Genomic DNA, 15,503 nt, shown 5'->3' on the forward strand with positions numbered 1-15,503 from the left:
TTTTTACACTTTTCATCAGCCCGATGCCCACCGCCCAGGGGCATCGGGGACAGCCCCGGACTTTCAGCATGGGCTGGTAAGTCCTGGAGGGGGGGACCCCTTCATTGGGGGGGTCCCCACTTCCCCAGGACCCCTGCCCATGCTGACCAGCCACGGAGATAATGCTTTGGCCGCGGGACCTTGTATAATAAGTGTCCCCCGGCTGTGGCATTACCCTGCTGGCTGGTCGGGTCTGGTGCTGGTTCTTAAAATACGGGGTACCCCTAGTCATTTTGTCCCCCGTATTTTGGGAACAAGCGCTGGACCTTGAGCCTGGTGCTGGTTTCATTAAATCAAGGGAACCCCTATTTGTTTGTCCCTCTGATTTTATGATACCAGCACCGGCTTTTTTATGCTTAGGAGGGGGACCGCACGCCGTTTTTTTTTTTTTTTTCAACACACCGCACAGTACTGAAAATGTGCCGATTTTCATGACATGAAAATCGCACATTTTTAGGACTTAAAAATCGGCCGAAATCGCACCATATCGCACTTTTTTGCCGCAAATTCGCATCTCATTACATATGCGAATTCGCTGCAAAAAATGCGATTTTTAAGGTGCGATTTGGTGCGATTTTTTTCTTACATTTCGCCCCAAGTTTTAATTTGCCTTCATTTGATGATCTGGGGAAAAGATCGATGATGTGGGAAACCGTTAACGAAGGAACAACTCCACACCTAATTTCATTGCTGTTATTGAGTATGAATGACACATTCTAACATTATGGCGAACCCACCCCCATCCAAACAATTAACAGTTTGAATCAGAACTTATTTTTTAATCCTACTTTCATTTCTTGATTGTACTTCTATGTACACTTACATTTTTTTCACGATTTATTGAGTAAATTGTACACTTTGTAACATGGCAATTCTTTATCTCAGTCTATTCTTCAACGTCTTAAACTCCAAACCTTATCAATGCACCCATTGATGATTGTGATGGCTGGATCAGTGGGTGTAGGGAAGAATTTGACCCATTGCACCCATTCCCAGTGGTGCATTACAGTGGTGCGGATAGTGTGCGTCGAGTCATGACATCATGTGGCCAGACCCACGGACCTGCTCCCACACTCAGGGGCTGTCCCACTGTTTGGTAGAGACGCCCGGTGCATGTGCTTTACAGATCTCCAGACCTCAGAGACTGCTGCAGGCAGGATCAGTGAGGGCAGCGGCAGTGGCAGCGAGCTGTGATTTTTTAATTAATTACGACGCGGTAAGTAACGCCCACCCCGGTCTCCACGCACTCAGCGCCTGTAATTACACACCCTAGAAACTGTACCATTGAAAGTATAGAAATGGAGGTGTGGCCATGTCCCTTTCTGATTTTGTACCGATTTCTGACCCTCAGATGTTAGAGGGTATGTCATAGGTGCTAAATCTCAGGAGTGGATGTAGAATTCATCAACACATACAAGTTATCAACTCAGGACCGGTGTGTTTCAAACAACAACACCACACCTGATTTCATTGCCGTCATTGAGTATCAATGCAAACACATTCTAACATTATGGTGGAATCTATAACAAATTACAATCTTAGGTCTTTGGCACAGCATACTGTAAGATGACATTTTTTAGCAATTTTGGAAATAAAAAAACCCTAAGGTTTTCCCGGGCAACGCCGGGCGAGTCAGCTAGTATTATATATTTATATATATATATATATATATATATATATATATATATATTAATCCTACTTTCATTTCTTGATTGTACTTCTATGTACACTTACATTTTTTCACGATATATATATATATATACGGTACAGTACCTGTATTGCTCCAATGTGTCTCATATGAAGTAGATCTGTTGTTGTACTAACTGGAGGTCCTATAATCCCACCTTCTCCACTACTGAATTACACAACACCATAATATTGCATCCACCAGTTACCCCTATACCATGATCTGCTTCGGGCTGCAGCTAAGTAGGTAGAGTCCCAGGAAATATCAAACCAAAAGTGACAGTTGCCCCGCCCACAAACCAACCCATAATACCACCCACGTTCACGCCCACATTAACGCCCCTATTGAAATGAACTGGAGATGCTTTGATATCGTTTCATATTAAAGGATGTCTGTTTTGAATCGCTTGTCACGGAATGCTGCGACCCAAACCAAGAGAATGAAAGAGTGCTATTGTGACGTATTAAATCCAGGTAGTTATAGCGGTATTGATAAATATTATGAAGCAGTTAAAAATTAATTTAAAAGAAACAAAGTAAGAAAATGGTTACAAGAGCAAGACGCATACACATTGCACAAGCCGGCGAGAAAAAACTATAAAAGGAATATGGTCTGCGGGTCGGGGATAATTCAACAATGGCAATGTGATTTGGTGTCGCTCATAGACCTGTCAATGGTATTAAATATATATTAACCATCATCGATATATTCAGTAAGAGGGCCTGGGCCGTAAGCCTTCCCGCTAAGAACGCTACAACCGTCGCTAAGGCTTTTGAAAAAATATTCCAACAGGGGGCCGTGCCTAAGAAACTGCAAACCGGCAACGGTAAAGAGTTTCTAAACAAAGTCCTAAAAAAGTTGTTAGAAAAATTTGGAATACAACATTTCACAACCAATAATGATGTGAAAGCCGCTGTTATAGAGCGTTTCAATAGGACTTTAAAAACGCGAATGTGGCGTTATTTCACGGCAAAGAATACCTACAGATATATAGATGTTTTACAAGATTTCATAACCAGTTATAATAGCATTTATCATAGAACGATCAAGTGTGCGCCAAGTGCCGTGAATGGTTCTTATGTGTTGAGAGTCTTCAAGGCGACGTACGGCTTTAGAAGTAAGAAAACACCCGTTTGTTTAGCAATCGGTGACCACGTCCGCATTTCTAAATATAAGGACATATTTCAGAAAGGATACGAACAGAATTTTTCTGAGGAAATATTTGTAATATGCAGCGTAAACACTAAAGGGGTTAAGCCGCTTTACAAACTGGAGTACCTATACGGCAAGACTATAACCGGTAGTTTTTACCCAGAGGAGTTACAAAGCATACCAAAAAATTATAATAGGGTTCACAAAGTGGAAAAGATTTTAAAAAATAAGACGGTCAGAGGTCGGAGATACGCGCTAGTTAAGTGGCGCGGATACCCCACAAAATTTAACAGTTGGGTCGCGGCATCGGATATAAAGGATATATACACAAAGGGAAAGATGGATGACAAACCGTTCTACATAACGTTGCCAAGTAACGCATCAGCCGATACATTTCCACACAACAAAGATTTCAGCGTATACGACAAAACTTTGCCGGCTTGTGCAATGTGTACGCGTCTTGCTCTTGTAACCATTTTCAGGGCCGGTGCTAGGGTGTCCGGCGCCCTCCTGCAAACCATACATTTTGCGCCCTTTCACATTGCCATTGCAACAAGCTGCAGCCCGATTGTGGGAGCGTATGCAACATGCAATCCTATGGAGGATCTCAGGTGCATGTACATGTATGCATACACCATCTCAGTGCTGTGTCCGCAAAATGTTGCAGGCTTAAAGGTGCCCATACACGCTGCGAGAATCGCATACGTTATCGGCTAGATCGCATCGCATCGCACGGCATGCATGCAATGTGCAGCACATACTTTTGTACTGTGAGATGCGATGCCCGCGGGAGCACACATCGCATCGCACGCTGCTATTGCAGCGTGTATGGCCACCTTTAGGCACATAACACAGCCCATTATTTAAAAAGTGTCTAAAATAATATAAAAAAAATCTACAATTATTAAAAAATTTGTTCTAAACATGTATAATAAAAGACTCACTGTTCTTTTGCTGTTTAACTCTTGTGCAGTACCTCCTCTTCTATATGCGTAGGCAGGACGCTGAGGACGCCATTACACCCCTCTCGTGACTGAGGGGGAAAGGAGGGGAGAGAAGGAGGAGATGGAAGAAGAGGGGAGGAGATAGAGGGGGCGGAGTGTTGAGGACTGGCAGTGGCACTGGCACAGCACACTGAGAAGAGGGAAGGAAGGGGAGGCGGTGCTGCTGCCTGTTCGTCATTTGATTGACAGCTGACAGGCGCAGGGAGCAATGGGTAGGGGGCGGATCCGGACATGACATGTCATCCAGGCATTCACAGACAGCGCTACATGCCTCAGCGCAAGTGTCCGTGAGGAAGAGGGGGCAGGTCGCAGGAGGAGAACAGTGTGTGCGCGGTGCAGGGAGCTGCTCAGCTTCTCCATACTGACGCCCACTGTCAGACAGGCACTGCGGGCGGCATGCAGGCTGTGTGCACTCGCGGTGCAGGGAGCAGCTCTTTATACGGCCGCCTGCCCGCAGGCGGCGTGCAGGAGGCAGTGACAGTAAGGGCTGAGTTAGCTTTAGCAGATCAGGGAGGGAGACAGCGCCTTTTCAGCATGGCGCCTCCCTGCTTTGCAGGAGCTGCTGAGTGGGTAGCGCCGGCCCTGACCATTTTCTTACTTTGTTTCTTTTAAAATTATTTTTAACCGCTTAATAATATTTATCAATACCGCTATAACTACCTGGTTTTAATACGTCATAATAGCACTCTTTCATTCTCTTGTTTTGGGTCGCCGCATTCCGTGACAAGCGATTAAAAACAGCCATCCTTTAATATGAAGCGATATCAAAGCATCTCCAGTTCATATCAATAGGGGCGTTAATGTGGGTGTGAAAGTGGGTGGGGTCATAGGGCGGTTTGTGGGCGGGGCACCTGTCACTTTTGGTTTGATATTTCCTGGGACTCTACCTACTCAGCTATGTAATTTTATGCTTTCACTTATCAGAATTTATTGATACTTTTGTTGCTTTATTGTTTTTTCTTTTACAGGGCGACACCAAAAATGACAGTAAGATTTTCACGCTGGCCCTTCTCTTGAGCAGCGCCCTGGTGTATAATAGTCAGGGAACGATTGACCAGGATGCATTGGACAAACTGAGGTACTCTATCCTTCCATCTATGGGGGTTATCCTGGTTCACTTGCAAAAGGCACAATCACTCTCTAATGGACAATGCACTGCAGGTGGGGCAGATGTAACATATGCAGAGAGAGTTAGATTTGGGTGGGGTTTGTACTTCAAACTTATATCTAAATTGTAGTGTAAAAATAATGCAGCCAGTATTTACCCTGTACAGAAACAAATTTAACTCTCTCTGTACATGTTACATCTGCCCCCCTGCAGTGCGCATGGTCCATTAGAGAGTGATTGTGCCTTTGCGAGTGAACCAGAATAACCCCTATGTGACTGCAATTAAATAAAGTAGAATATAGTAAATTGTTCTAACTGTAATAGATAACATGCAGGCGTGTAAACCAGTGTACAAACAGAAAGGTTCAACCTAAGTTGAAAGATAGAGCGCTGTTACCCGAGTTATTTTCTTAAAAGCAGCGGCTTGAATAAGGGGAGGTCGACCCTTAAAGAATGCAAAGAGAAAAAGTTTTTTTAAGCAGCGCTTAACAGTGGAGGACACTAAATAGTAAAAAATAACAATTTATTACACAGTTAAAAAATCAATCAAATAAAAGCATATCCACATGATAATGGGGGCAATGGGGCGAGTGTTGGTAGGACCAAGTGGTGAGGGGGACCAAAGTATATGACCTGCACTGATCCGTGAAGATCCGTTTCGCTGGGACTAAATTCCAGCTTTATCAAGGTGACCTTGATAAAGCTGGAATTTAGTCCCAGCGAAACGCGTTGGTGCCCCCCTTGGTTTGGACCCTGAGTGTCACTTTGGACCATCTCCTGCTAATTCATCTGATTGCTGTCATCTTACCAACTATACCCGACTTGGAAGTTACAGACCCTTACTGGAATTACCTTTCGCAACACTGGTTGAGGTTTAAGATTGGTCCTGCTCCAACATCCTTCAGGACCGATCCCTCCAGCGATATCCCGGACTATTCTTGGACTGTACTCCATCGGGACTCATCTTCACGGATCAGTGCAGGTCATATACTTTGGTCCCCCGAAAATAGCCAAAAATTGATGCATGTGTACACGGCTTTTGTTCTATGGCAGGCATGGTCAAACTTTGGCCCTCCAGATGATGTGAAACTACAAGTCCCATCATGCCTTGCCACAATTTTGCCATTAGGCAATGCTAGAACTATGATTATACACTGGGGTTTTGTCAAGGAAGACCTGACAAAGAGAGAAAAACGCTTTTTGGGCGCACTCCTTTTTTGTAAATTTACAAGTATTTGATGATTGTTTAAAGATATAACTTTTATTAAAGACTTTATTAAAATAAATGGCACTCTGGATTCAAATAATTGATTTGGTTAAAAATGTAGTGTGGTCCTCAAACTATTATTGTTTAAGGAATAATAATTAGTATGTCACACTTTACTTTATCATTTATGCACTGAGTTTTTAAAAGGTACGATTACCAGTGAACATAGGCAGAGAAATGATTTAGTTCCCTTTATGGATCGATATAATGTGCTGATATTGCACGATAGGTATACACAGTGGTTTACCAAAAATAGGTCACAGCCTTATATAATCAATGGTTTCTAATAACAACGGCTCTCTCTGGCAGTCATGGGTACAGTAGTTAAATTGAAGCGGCGGCTTGCCTCCCTTATGTTTATATTGCCACACCTGGTCTTCCCCAGGGGTCTCCCACCTGGGTACTATCCCGGCCCTCCACTGCTTGGCTTCCAAGTTCGGAGAGGGTTTGGGCAGACCAGCGGGGTATGGTGGCAATACATCAAAATTAGTTCAATCAATTGATACTGTTTGGCTGCAGATAGCAGTGGCGCATCACACTAGGCCTTTTTATTGGCCTGATAATTTTATATACGGTACACAGGTCGACTATCTGTACTCAGGACTGTTGTCTTGGGGTGCATATAGGGGTCAGTGCCCGGGTTTTTTTTAGCAGCCGGCCATTTACCGGCTTGAAGGAAAAAGATAATTATTGTACAGTAATGGAGAAAAAAACAGTATTAATGGTAAATAGCTTTTTAGGGATAAAGTTCTATTAGCAGGTAGAACACACTGATGCAACAACCGTGCTTGGAATGACTTGCTTACTGTGAATAGAGTTAATTCATGGCAAGTGTAAAGCACTGGTTTAGAACTGTTTGAGCAGTATAAATAGACACATGGTTAATTGTTTTCTACAAGTAGATACAACGTTGGTAAACTGCTCCTGATTGATCAACAGAAAAGAAAGGGTACTGTAGAAAAAATATAATATAATAGTTGACACCGAGTGTGTCGACACAGTGTTCGGCTCGAAGGAGAAAAATAATTATTGTACAGTGGTGGAGAGAAACAGTATTAATGGTTTTTAAGGATAGAATTATATTAGCAGGTGGAACACACTGTTGCAGAAACCGTGCTTTGAATGACTTGCTGTCTGTAGATAGAGTCAATTCATGGCAAGTATAAAGCACTGATTTAGTACTGTTTGAGCAGTATAAATAGACACATAGTTAATAGTTTTCTACAAGTAGATACAACGTTGGTGAGCTGCTCCTGATTGATCAAAAGGAAAAGAAAGATACTGTAGACAAAAACTAGGCAAAACGAAGGCTGCATAGGCCAGAGTGTAGTTAAGAGCCCGGGGATTTAGGGGTTAAACGCAGAAGCACATGCAGCACAGAGCAGTGTGTAATTCTTAGGCAGGTTAGCATGTGGTGCTTATGGGCCAATCAGCACCCAGAGGGGAGGTAGCTTAAGGGGGGTATATAGGGTTCAGCTTAGGGAGAGGAACTTCCTCTTGGAATCCGGATTCACTCAGTGCAGCACGCGAAGCTAAGTACTTTTTACCTTGTTTTTAGGCCTGTTTTCACTCGCGCAGCTGCAAGTATGTCCGGCCGCCCCAAGAGATCTGCCCCACCACCTAGGTGGTTGGCAGACGCAGCCCGCCCGCTGGTGACCGTGCCAGCGCGCGGGGGAGGCAGGGGAGGCAGCAGGACGGCCGCAACCGCGTCATCGCGGGTGAGCGCGCCGTCTCCTACACATTCTGCCTCTGGGGGACATGGGTCCCCACCGCAGGGAAGCGTTTCCCCAGCTCTGCAGGGCTCTGCTGGGAGCGGGGAACGCGCTGCGCCAGCAGCACATGGTGGACACCCAGCAGCAGGCAGCGCTGCTGGGGACAGCGCTCTGGCGCCATCTGCTGGCGTTTCAGCGCCAGCGCAGGGTATGCAGACTCCTATGGGCACCCCGCGCGCATCAGGCAGCGGGGTGAGCGCTGGGGGGGTGTCACTCAGCGGGGGGGATGGGGGGGTGCCCCCCAGGACTAGCACCCCATTAGCACAGGGTCCAGGGAGTCCTTTGCAAGTCATAACAGGGGGCCCCACATGGAGCCCTCTGCGGATGAATGCAGGTGGGCAGCGCGGTGCGGGTCAGGGCCCTCTGGCTTCCCTGACAAACATACTGGCCACGGGGAGAGGCTCTCTCATCCCCCTGGGCTGGGATGGTGGCCGTGGGGACGCTTTCGTCGGCGGCCGGATGGATGGCGGTGCCCCCCCCTTCCAGGGTTGGCAGGCCCCGCAGCAGCAATGGCAAGGCCAGCAGCCTTTCCCCGCGGCCCCTCAGGGCTTCGCCGGGGCCCCGGCGGGGCAGGGGGGACACCTGGGGTTTGGCCACACGGGTTTTGGCGCGGGTCAGCAGGCATACATGCCACCCCCCGTGCAGCAGCAACAGCAGTGGGCTTTTCCCGGTCCGAATGCGGGGGGTTACCCGGGGTACCCCATGCCCAACCCACAATACGGGCCCTACACAGGGACCCAGCAGCCCCCTTTCCCGTACTTTCCCCAAACAGCAGGGGCAGGTGAAGGGTTTCCCGGGGGGTATTTCGGGGGAGCATGGCAGGGTGCTGGTGCACCACAACAGCAGGGCCCCGGTGTGCCGCAGCAGGCTTTTCAGGGGGCGGCTTACACGCACCCCAACATGTATGCCCAGGCTCAACAGGTCAACCAGGTTTATGCGACTGGGGGCCTGGGGAGCTCTGGTACAGCAGCGGGAGGGTCTGTGAGGGTGACGGGCTCAGGATATGGTCCTAACACTGCACCTTTATCTCCCGAGGTATCATCGGTCGGTGGCAGGAGTGGCATTTTCGGGGGATCGTCCCAGGAAGAGGACGCAGAAAGGTCCAGGAGGGTCCCGGAATCCAGACCGCCAACACCGGTGGCGGCTCCAGCCATACCCAGGGTCCCGGCTCCAGCACCCAGGACGACCGAGACCCCTGCATCCACGTCAAGGGCAGAAGCATCCACTTCTGCAGGGACGGGGGCCACAGCACGGGCGGATCCCGTGGTCCAAGGCGAGGCTTCTGGTGATGGTGAGAATGATAATTCTTCAGAGTGTGCATCCTCTTCCTCCCACTCCTCGGCTAGTAGCGACGAGTCTGGGTCACCCAAGCGCCCGCGCAAGTTTGCAAAAATGGTTGCGCGCGCAGTTGCGAAAAAAGTGGGTGGCACTAAGCGAGCTAGGAAAGAGGCGGAGCCAGAGGTAGCTACCAAGGCAGGCGATATGGTCCATTGCACCAACACCGCCATGGCCAGGGGCCTGCGTAAGGGGGTAAAGGATAAGATAAAGAGGGGAAAGTTTGTCGACTTCTTTACTCTGACAGTCGACATGAAGAAAGACTTTGAGGCAGCCAAGAAAGCGGGAAGTGGTAGCGAGGCGGCCTTTAAAGGCTTCCACAATTGGCTGAAGGGCTTTTTAATATTCTCCTCTTGTTACCTGAGCACAAGGCCTGGGGAACACGTGAACGTCTTACGCTACCTGTTCCTTGTGAACGAGACGTACACGGATTATAAGGGGCAGGCGTGGCGGAACTACGATGAGAAGTTCCGCCTCGCTCACGCCGGGTCAAGGGTCATGCCCATGGGCTGCAAGCACGTGGAGATATGGCTCGAGGTCATAGGCAAGGGGCAGCATAGCTCAGACACATCGGGTAGGAAGCCATTTCCTGCGGCCAAACCCGGTTCCAAAGCCGGCGGCAAAGGGAAGTGCTTTGCGTACAACGAGGGCAAATGTGACAGGGGCGCCAAGTGCCGCTTCCGTCACGACTGCAGTAACTGCGGGGGGGGCGGGGCATCCCTCCAAGTCCTGCAGGTCAGCGGCCAAAGGTGGGTATCACGGGGACGCCGGCACTGGCGGAAAGTAAGGCCCCTTCCCCGATTGTGGTAGACGCCCTAGCCCGTAGGTTAATGGCGTACCCTAACAGGGCTGACGCTCGGTTTTTGTTGGACGGGTTCAGTTTCGGTTTCCCCCTCCCCATCCCTGACGGAATCAGAGTTTCCTGCATTAGGAACCTCAAGTCAGCCAGGGATTTTCCAGATGTGGTCCGCCAGAAGGTCCAGGCCGAAGTGGCCCTGGGCAGGATGGCGGGCCCCTTCCAAGGGAACCCCCTCCCTGATATGTGTTTTTCCCCTCTCGGGGTGGTCCCTAAGAAGACCCCGGGTAAATACAGGTTGATACAGCACCTGTCACACCCACACGGCGCGTCCATAAACGACGCCATCCCGGATGAGTTCTGTAGTGTGCAGTACCAGCTATTTGACGAGGTGCTGGGCATAGTCCGGGGTTTCGGCCAGGGAGCACTTATGGCCAAACTGGATATCGAATCTGCGTTTAGGCTCCTCCCATTACACCCTAAGTCCTTCAGGTTCATGGGCTTTAGGCTAGATGGAGGCTGTTATATAGACAAATGCTTACCGATGGGCTGTTCTGTCTCCTGCTCCTACTTCGAGAAATTCAGCACGTTCCTGCACTGGTGCATACAGAGCAGTACAGGCTGTGCGGGCGTAGCCCATTACCTGGATGACTTTCTCTTTGTGGGACCAGGAGATGACGGCACATGCGCCCATATATTGTCCCGGGCGGTTTCCCTGCTAGAGGAGCTGGGGGTCCCTATAGCTGCGGATAAGACGGAGGGACCCACCAGGGTCCTGTCTTACCTGGGTATAGAAATAGACTCGGCTGCAGGGTGCTGCCGTTTGCCCGAGGATAAGGTGACAAAGCTTCAGGGGTTGATAGCCCAGTGCTTGCAGAAGAAGAGGATACAGCTGAGACTATTGCAGTCCCTGCTGGGGTCCTTTAATTTTGCTTGCCGCATCATTCCCATGGGAAGGGTATTCTGCCGCAAGCTCGAGAGGGCCACGGCGGGGGTGCGGGACCCCCACCACACGGTCAGGCTGTCACGGGAAATGCGAGACGACATGGAGGTGTGGTCCACATTCCTGGGGCAATTTAATAGGGAGCTTATATGGCCCACGGAGCCCGAATCCAGCAAGGAACTGCAGCTCTTCACAGATGCTGCTGGCTCCACGGGATTTGGGGCTTATTTTCAAGGGGAATGGTGCGTCTCACGGTGGCCACAGTCTTGGATTGACAGGGGTTTCACGGTCAATCTTTTGCTGCTGGAACTGTTCCCCATAATAGTATCAGTACAGCTGTGGGCGGCAGAATTGGCAAATCGGAACATTGTGTTCTGGTGTGACAACCTGGGGGTGGTACACGCAATTAACAATCAGAGGGCGGCTTCCCCAGAGGCCCTCAGGTTGCTGCGTTACCTTGTGCTTCATTGTCTGAAGAACAATATACATTTTAGGGCTAGACATGTCCCAGGCATAGAGAACACTATTGCTGACGCCCTGTCTAGATTTCAGTTTACAAAATTTCGGGAGCTTGCTCCTGAAGCGTCTCCCCTGGGGCTCAGGTGTCCAAATCTTGTATGGCAGATCATAGAATCGGCATGAAGGGTTTGGCATTGCTGTCACTGGCGCCCTCAACCCGCAGGGCTTACAATGCGGCCTGGAGGGATTGGGAAGAGTTTCAGTCTGCGCCTGACACTAGCGGTAAGTCGGTCGAGGACCGGTTACTCGCATTCGTATGGGGCCATTATGTTAGAGGCAGATCAAAGTCGGCTATGACGGCGGCTTTGGCAGGTATAGCTTTCCACAGCAGGCTGAGAGGGGAGCGGGATCCCACGGCCTCTTTTGTATTGAGTAAGGCTTTGAGGGGCTGGGCTAAGCAGCGGCCAGTGCCTCCTGACACTCGGCGACCTATAGATGAGCGCATGCTAGGCGAGCTAGTAGCAAGTCTGGATAGGGTGGCTGATACCCCCTTCGAGGCTGCGCTCCTGAAGGTGGCCTTCGCATTCGCCTTCTTCGGGGCATTCAGGATTGGGGAACTGGTAGCTGCGAGCAAGAAGGCCCAGTCTGGTCTTAGGTCGGAGGACGTGGTTCTCCATGAGGACCACGTCCTGTGTAGGATACAGAGATCCAAAACAGACCAGTTGGGGAAGGGTAGTTGGGCCACCCTGCGATCCAGTGTGAACCAAGCCATTTGTCCTGTAGCATTGTGCAGGGGCTACATGTCTCTTAGGCCGGTGGGAGCCATGCAGTTTTTGGTGCACACAGATGGTGTGCCCCTCACCCGTTTTCAGTTCGGGGCTGTGTTTAGACGGTGCTTGACCGGCATAGGCTTGAAGGCTCAGGATTATGGGACACACTCTTTTCGCATAGGGGCCGCAACATGCGCAGCGGCGGCGGGGCTTCCACCCTCTGCCATACAGACGGTAGGGAGGTGGAAGTCATCGGCTTATAAGAAATATATAAGATTAGATAAGATAGATAAGGTAGATAAGTTGTAGAATGCGCCTGTTGCGCCAGCCCAAAAACGTAAGTTTACAATCGGTTCTGGAACGGCTAGCGTTCTGGAATCGACGGTGTGGAGTGAATTTTTTACTTTTTCCTCCGAGATAGAACTAATTCAATTCGGCTGTCACCAAAGTTCACCGGAGGTTTTTTAAGTTTTTCACCTTCACTTGGGCTGTTTACTGTATTCTGGTTGTGTTACAAGTATAATATATTGATGTTAACGGTAGGTTTTTTCTTTTTCAGCCTTTCCCCTTTCCTCATCACAACAGGGGAGAGTTTGGGTAGTGGGCCACTCATATATATTTTGGGCGGCCAGGCATCCCATGGCCTCCAGAGCTTTAGTCTTGCTAAGAGCTGAGTCAGTGCAGTGGTTCGGGGTTAGGGGACTTCAGTGGGGTGGACTTTATAGCCTACTAGTTTCAAAGGCCCGCAGTTTAGGTCCCCCCAACACATTGATAATACATCTAGGGGGCAACGACCTGGTCAAAAATACGGGGCTCTCCCTCATGTGTAACATAACGGCTGACCTGGAGCGAATTGCGGCCCTTTGGCCAGGGGTGCGGTTAGTGTGGTCTGATATTGTCCCCCGGCTTCAGTGGCGGGGCTGCAGGAATGCAGTTGCCATAGACAGGGCAAGGCGAAAGGTGAACCACGCTGTTTCCAGGAGGGTTAACGCCATGGGGGGTAGGGCAGTGCGGCACCCCATGATAGTGAGGGAGTCGGCCCACCTCTATAGGTCGGACGGGGTCCACCTGTCTGACGCGGGCATGGAAATTTTCCTGGGCGACATCTTTTCTGGTGTGACTCGGCAATAGGAGGGCATTAGGTCTAGTTGAGGGGTGGCGGGCCTGGTCCCGGGCGACCTTGTTAGGTCTGGGGAGCCTTGGCAGTGGCGAGAAGGCGCTCTCGACCAGCAGTCGGGTGAGGTGTCAGGTGGTCACCGTGCGGTATTACCCCCCCCTTGCCAGGACGGTGGGCGAGTCCCGAAATGAGCGGGGACGGTGGGCACTTCCTGGAGGTGTCCGCGCCTTACCTTAGAGGGGGCGGGGAGCCGTCACGGTGCAGGCTGTACCTTACGTAAGGGGTGTGTTTGTTAGATTGGAGCGAGGCAGTCGCTGCCATTGACATACACCCCTGACTGGTGCTGGTCTCAAGTGCTGTCTTGGCCATCCCTTTGATAGACTAACAAGGGTCATACCACCTAAATAAATAACTTGACCATTTTAAACTTATGCCATGGTTGTCTGAGTCTTATTTTTAGATAAGGTGTCCGCGTGAATTTGTTCTAGGAAGTTATTGTAAGGGTAACAACAAAGGGTAACCATTATAATCCCTTGGGCGCCTTAGGCAAAACGAAGGCTGCATAGGCCAGAGTGTAGTTAAGAGCCCGGGGATTTAGGGGTTAAACGCAGAAGCACATGCAGCACAGAGCAGTGTGTAATTCTTAGGCAGGTTAGCATGTGGTGCTTATGGGCCAATCAGCACCCAGAGGGGAGGTAGCTTAAGGGGGGTATATAGGGTTCAGCTTAGGGAGAGGAACTTCCTCTTGGAATCCGGATTCCCACCCTCCCATCCCTTCTTTTCTTTCCTCTCTCTGGTGCTCATTGCCTTCGGGCTGTCCAAACAATTCGGTTAAATTAATTTAGTTTAAAAATCGGCGAGAAGGCGCTCTCGACCAGCAGTCGGGTGAGGTGTCAGGTGGTCACCGTGCGGTATTACCCCCCCCTTGCCAGGACGGTGGGCGAGTCCCGAAATGAGCGGGGACGGTGGGCACTTCCTGGAGGTGTCCGCGCCTTACCTTAGAGGGGGCGGGGAGCCGTCACGGTGCAGGCTGTACCTTACGTAAGGGGTGTGTTTGTTAGATTGGAGCGAGGCAGTCGCTGCCATTGACATACACCCCTGACTGGTGCTGGTCTCAAGTGCTGTCTTGGCCATCCCTTTGATAGACTAACAAGGGTCATACCACCTAAATAAATAACTTGACCATTTTAAACTTATGCCATGGTTGTCTGAGTCTTATTTTTAGATAAGGTGTCCGCGTGAATTATTTCTAGGAAGTTATTGTAAGGGTAACAACAAAGGGTAACCAATATAATCCCTTGGGCGCCTTATAATGGCCGGCTTGCTGAAAAGATGTGGGGCTAACGCTGTGTTTAGATGGTTGACACAAAATGTGTCGACACAGTGTTCCTTTTTGGTATGGATTGAAGACTGATCATACTGTCTGTTAATGGGGACCCCAGGTGTAAAGTGCAAACTGTAGCGCTGGGTGGGGAATAGTGTGAAACGAGCACTTCCCAAATGCAATGTGCACTGGGGAATGTGCCCGTGTACCTGCTGCCGCTGCCTATGTTAGCGGCTGATGACGGGACTCAGCGTGTCCGCGGTTTGCTGTGGTGAGCCTCGCGGTGTTGAGCCGGACCGGAGGATGCGGGGAGATCCAAGGCGCAGGGAGCCGCACCGGCTTGTTGCTGTTACTCCGTCGCGGTAATTGACGGCTGGTGGAGTCGCGGCTGTGGCGCGTTTGTTACCGGTGATTGCCAGAGAGGTGGGCTGGACGGGAACTGGCTGACGACACGTGTTTCGCCTATGAGGCTTCTTCTAGCAGTGCCGGCCATTATAGTTTTTGTCTACAGTATCTTTCTTTTCCTTTTGATCAATCAGGAGCAGCTCACCAACGTTGTATCTACTTGTAGAAAACTATTAACTATGTGTCTATTTATACTGCTCAAACAGTTCTAAATCAGTGCTTTATACTTGCCATGAATTGACTCTATCTACAGACAGCAAGTCATTCAAAGCACGGTTTCTGCAACAGTGTGTTCCACCTGCTAATATACAGTATCTCTATCCTT

At 49.6% G+C, this 15,503-nt stretch overlaps 1 protein-coding gene and 1 pseudogene across 1 annotated transcript in view; one reads left to right on the top strand and one right to left on the bottom strand.

Moving 5' to 3' along the window:
* The window catches only part of LOC146019781 (guanylate-binding protein 2-like), a 125,501-nt gene that overhangs the window by 25,417 nt on the left and 84,581 nt on the right, over nt 1-15,503 (top strand). Inside the window, exon 4 of the mRNA XM_083152335.1 lies at nt 4,851-4,960. Within this exon, the coding sequence (XP_083008461.1) occupies nt 4,851-4,960 (110 nt within the window). The remainder of the gene's footprint in view (nt 1-4,850; nt 4,961-15,503) is intronic.
* Nucleotides 6,617-6,735, bottom strand: LOC146025312 (5S ribosomal RNA; annotated as a pseudogene).

The sequence above is a fragment of the Crinia signifera genome, chromosome 7, assembly GCF_055691185.1.
Source record: "Crinia signifera chromosome 7, ASM5569118v1, whole genome shotgun sequence".
Taxonomy (NCBI): domain Eukaryota; kingdom Metazoa; phylum Chordata; class Amphibia; order Anura; family Myobatrachidae; genus Crinia; species Crinia signifera.